This window comes from Cynara cardunculus (genome assembly GCF_001531365.2).
Source record: "Cynara cardunculus var. scolymus isolate 2C chromosome LG 9, CcrdV1, whole genome shotgun sequence".
Lineage (NCBI taxonomy): Eukaryota > Viridiplantae > Streptophyta > Magnoliopsida > Asterales > Asteraceae > Cynara > Cynara cardunculus.
Genome location: NC_037536.1, coordinates 13,590,705 through 13,594,693, shown reverse-complemented (window position 1 = coordinate 13,594,693; position 3,989 = coordinate 13,590,705). Strand labels below are relative to the sequence as shown.

The following is a 3,989-nucleotide window of genomic DNA, read 5'->3' as shown; positions in this document are numbered from 1 at the left end:
GCGGGACTGGATCTCGTTCAAGATTGGCAATTGGCATATGTTGATGGGCTACAAAATGCAGGGCAAGAAGTGAAGCTTTTGTTCTTGAAAAAGGCGACGATCGGGTTCTATTTCTTGCCCAATAACGAGCATTTCTACACCTTAATGGATGAGATCAAAAGCTTTGTGAGCTCTTAATTAACCCTTTTGTTCATAGATCATGAAATCAAGAAGAAACCCCCCCAAAAAAAGACTTAACTTTTCAACTACAGAAGATACATAACAAAAGCTTTTGACATTTTTATTACTACTACTATTATTAGTCTTTCTTTGCTTCTTTTTCATCTTCATCTTCATCTTTTTTCCCCGTTCTCACCCCTATGATGATGGTGTGTGGTTAAGTTATATATATATATATATATATGAATTTTGTGTATTTTTGTTGTTGTAATATGTTGGTGGTGGATGTGAATAATCTTGTGATGAGAATATGAGATGGGAGAATGGTCTCTCCGGCAAGGGTAAAACAGTAATTTCCCGCGGGAGTATTCGGTTGGACGAGGGATCATGGGAAAGAATGAATCCCTTGCGGTCTCTTCGGCAGGGGTGAATCGGTAATTTCCACTCGGATCATAACGGTTGAAAGAGGGATCATGGCCAAGAATGAGTCCCCTGTGGTCTGTTCGGCAGGGGTAAATCAGTAATTTTTCACTCGGAATGAAAGGGGGACTCTGGGCAAGAACGAATACGTTACGACCTATCCGGCAGGGATAAATCAGTAATTTTTCACTTGGAATTAAAGGGGGATTATGGGCAAGAATGAATCTTCTTGTGAATTTGATCAAATCAAATAGAGATGGATCTTTGTTATTGAAGCTAACTTGAGAAGATGATGGATGTTTGAGGTGAAGGAAGCATCCATGGATGATGTTGTTTCTTGTTAAAACCTTGTAACATTACCACTACTACTACTATTGTTGTTGTTATTATATATCTATATATAGATACATACATATAGATATATAGTACATGTATATAAAGGTTTGTTTGGTTTTGAGTTCAATCTCTAGTATTCTTGATTTTTGTATGTATTTTCTTTTATGGTCATCTTGTCAATCGTGTTTAGCCGGTTAAGTTTGTACTTGTAACAACGATGATGATAACACTTTCACATGCTCAAATTTAGTATGTATCTGCCTCGGTTTTTCCTAGGTATAGTTGCATAAAACAACCAAAGTTCATTACTTTATTCATCATTATTTTGGTTTGCAAAAGACCCAATTTTGAAACTTTATATATAAAAATTTCAAGAAATCATAATTGTACGGATTAAACTTGTCGCTTTTTTGTAACAAGTTTGAACTTGGTGTCTTTAGCTTGAAAAATCATGATCACGCAGAGGAACTTCAAGTTACATTAGACGAAAACTGTTGTTGTCGACTTACTGATCTACTACTAGAAACCCCATGAAACCCATGACGTCAATATGCATGAAACCCATGTTTTTTTTATGTCAATATGCACGAAATCCGTGTTTTCTTGACGTAAAGATGTAAGAAACTGTATTTTCTTGACGTAAAGTAATACTAATGGTTATTATTTGAAGGAAGGTAGGGGTGGTGTGGACCATTAGAAAATGGAATAAAAGAGATGAGAATTTGGGAAAAAGAAATGATTGGGCAAATGGGGACAAGTCCAAATCATGGATTTCTTTTTCTCTACATCTTTGATTTGGTTCAAGTCTTCATGGGGTTTGTTTTGGAGTTTGGGATAATTGCAACTAAGAATGGAAGCAAGATTTGGCTTTGTGTCAATTCCAATGGAAATCAATAACTCTCCCCACTTGTGGTTGGGAGCTTTGGATGCAACCTAGGCTAGGGGCCACTTTTGGAAACCACATTTCCCATTTCACTTTTCAAAACCCCCTTTTCTAATAACTCAAAAATAATTTGATTATTATTTTAAGTAACATACTTTCATTTTAATACCTAAGTTTTAAACATTTAAGTATACGAGTAACCGGTTAAAGACTAAGTTTAAATTAAAAAAAATCCATGTGATTAACTTTAAATAATACTGAATCATATCACTCGTATCATCAGTTGGTTACTCGATTACTTAAATGTTTAAAACTTTATATCTTAGGTACCAAAATGAAAGTTTTGAAAGTATGTTACCCAGAATAAGAATCAAGTTAAAGTATGTTACTTTTTCATACAATTTGCCCTTTTAAAACAAATGTAAGATATCAGTCTTAACAATTCAGTTAAAGGAAGATATACATTGTATATGTGAATCCGAATCATAAATGTTAAGCATGGTCGGTATGATGACAACTTTCTTACTTTAATTTTGATTGTAATTTATGTAAACTGTTGTGATGCTAAAATATGTTTATAACGAAACGACAAGATCTGTATTTTGTTATGAAAACAGATGTTAACAATAAGTTATCAAGAAGATCGATAAATATTTTGTTGGGCTTATTTGTCATTTTCGAAAAATATAATTTGAGACATTTTTGTCGGTTTTGTAAACATGCATATCATAATATTGTGTTTTTAGACATATGTTGATGTCGGTATCGTAAATTGACTCGATTCTAATATCATTATCATCAACAAAACTAACTATTTTTTTATAACTTTATACAGGTTTTTCTTATTAAATTTCGAAATCTGTAGATATACAATACAACAAAATTGGATTTATAGGACGCCAAATTTTATTGAACGTTATAGTAGGACCTTTTTATAAAATTTAATTTATAGGTTCAAAAAAACAAAGTGTGACATGACGTTTCATTTTTTTTTATCATATGAAACAAACTGTAATAACGTTATGAACAGTTAAGATGCTGTAAACTCAATTTTGTTGTAATAACATAAAATAATTAGTTTCTTTAATATTTTAATTAATATTTTTGTTTTTTTTAATTTATTATATATAAAATACTATTTATGTTTTGTTTAGGTTGTTAAGCATTTTTTATGTCGTTTCATGGAATTGTCACTTTATAAGTTAGCTGTATTTTCTTGTTTTTATGGGTTGATTATGATGCCAAGTGAAGACAAAGTCCCCATCTAATTATTTATTTATTTTTAAATAAATTTTCCAGTGTTAGTCCAATAAAAACCTTATTAATCATTAGCATATTGATTTTAATGTTTCGTTTTATTTTTATTTTTTTTGTTTTATTCGATGTTATAATACGGTTTTTATGTGATTTGAGAAAGCGATAATGTTTTTTTAATAAAATATAAATATGAAAATCAAATATATGTAAATTTTTTCAATTGGTGACACCATTTGACTAAGAAAATGACGCTACCAACTAAAACTTGTTCTCATTGTCGTTTCAAATTACTTACGATGGCACACAATAAATTAATACTGTTGCACCTTTTACGAACATAAATTTTTTTACCCTTCGATGAATAAATAATACGCATGACACATGTCACCATAACCATCAAAGTAGGTCCGTCCCTGATAGTTATGCGTGAAAGAAAAACTATTGGACTTGCTTATTCATCAATTAGTAATGAGTTATATCATTTAATTAGAATCAAGCAAAAAAGATAGAACTTTGTCAAAATCTAACAAATAATAATAGTTTAAATTTGTATGACAATCATGGAATATATATATACACACACTTGGGATCATGTGAGACAAAGTTGTTTCGTTAGACATGATTTTTACACTTAAAACTTCACAGCAAAACACTGTGAAGGTAACATTCACAACGTTTTTTATTGTGAAAGTTCAGATCTTTTTTGCCTTCATAACATTTTGCTATGAAGTGTAAAAATGTGGTCTCACATGTCTCATAAAAGTAGCTTGGTCTCACTAGAACCCAACATCATATATATGGTTGGGTTCACGTGAGACCAATGGTTTTTCGTGAGACCAGTAAGACCATTTTATATTCATTGATCAACTTTTTAAGTTAATGATCTAATATTCTAAATTGCACGGTGGCAATTTTGTGATTATTGAGAAGTCTC

The 3,989-nt window shown here is 31.2% G+C and overlaps 1 protein-coding gene across 1 annotated transcript in view; it reads left to right on the top strand.

Annotated features, from left to right (window-relative positions):
- LOC112517811 (gibberellin receptor GID1B-like) overlaps positions 1-323 on the top strand; it is a 1,720-nt gene extending 1,397 nt beyond the window's left edge. The window contains exon 3 of the mRNA XM_025125183.1: positions 1-323. Within this exon, the coding sequence (XP_024980951.1) occupies positions 1-177 (177 nt within the window). The 3' untranslated portion in view covers positions 178-323.
- Positions 324-3,989: the final 3,666 nt, after the last annotated feature.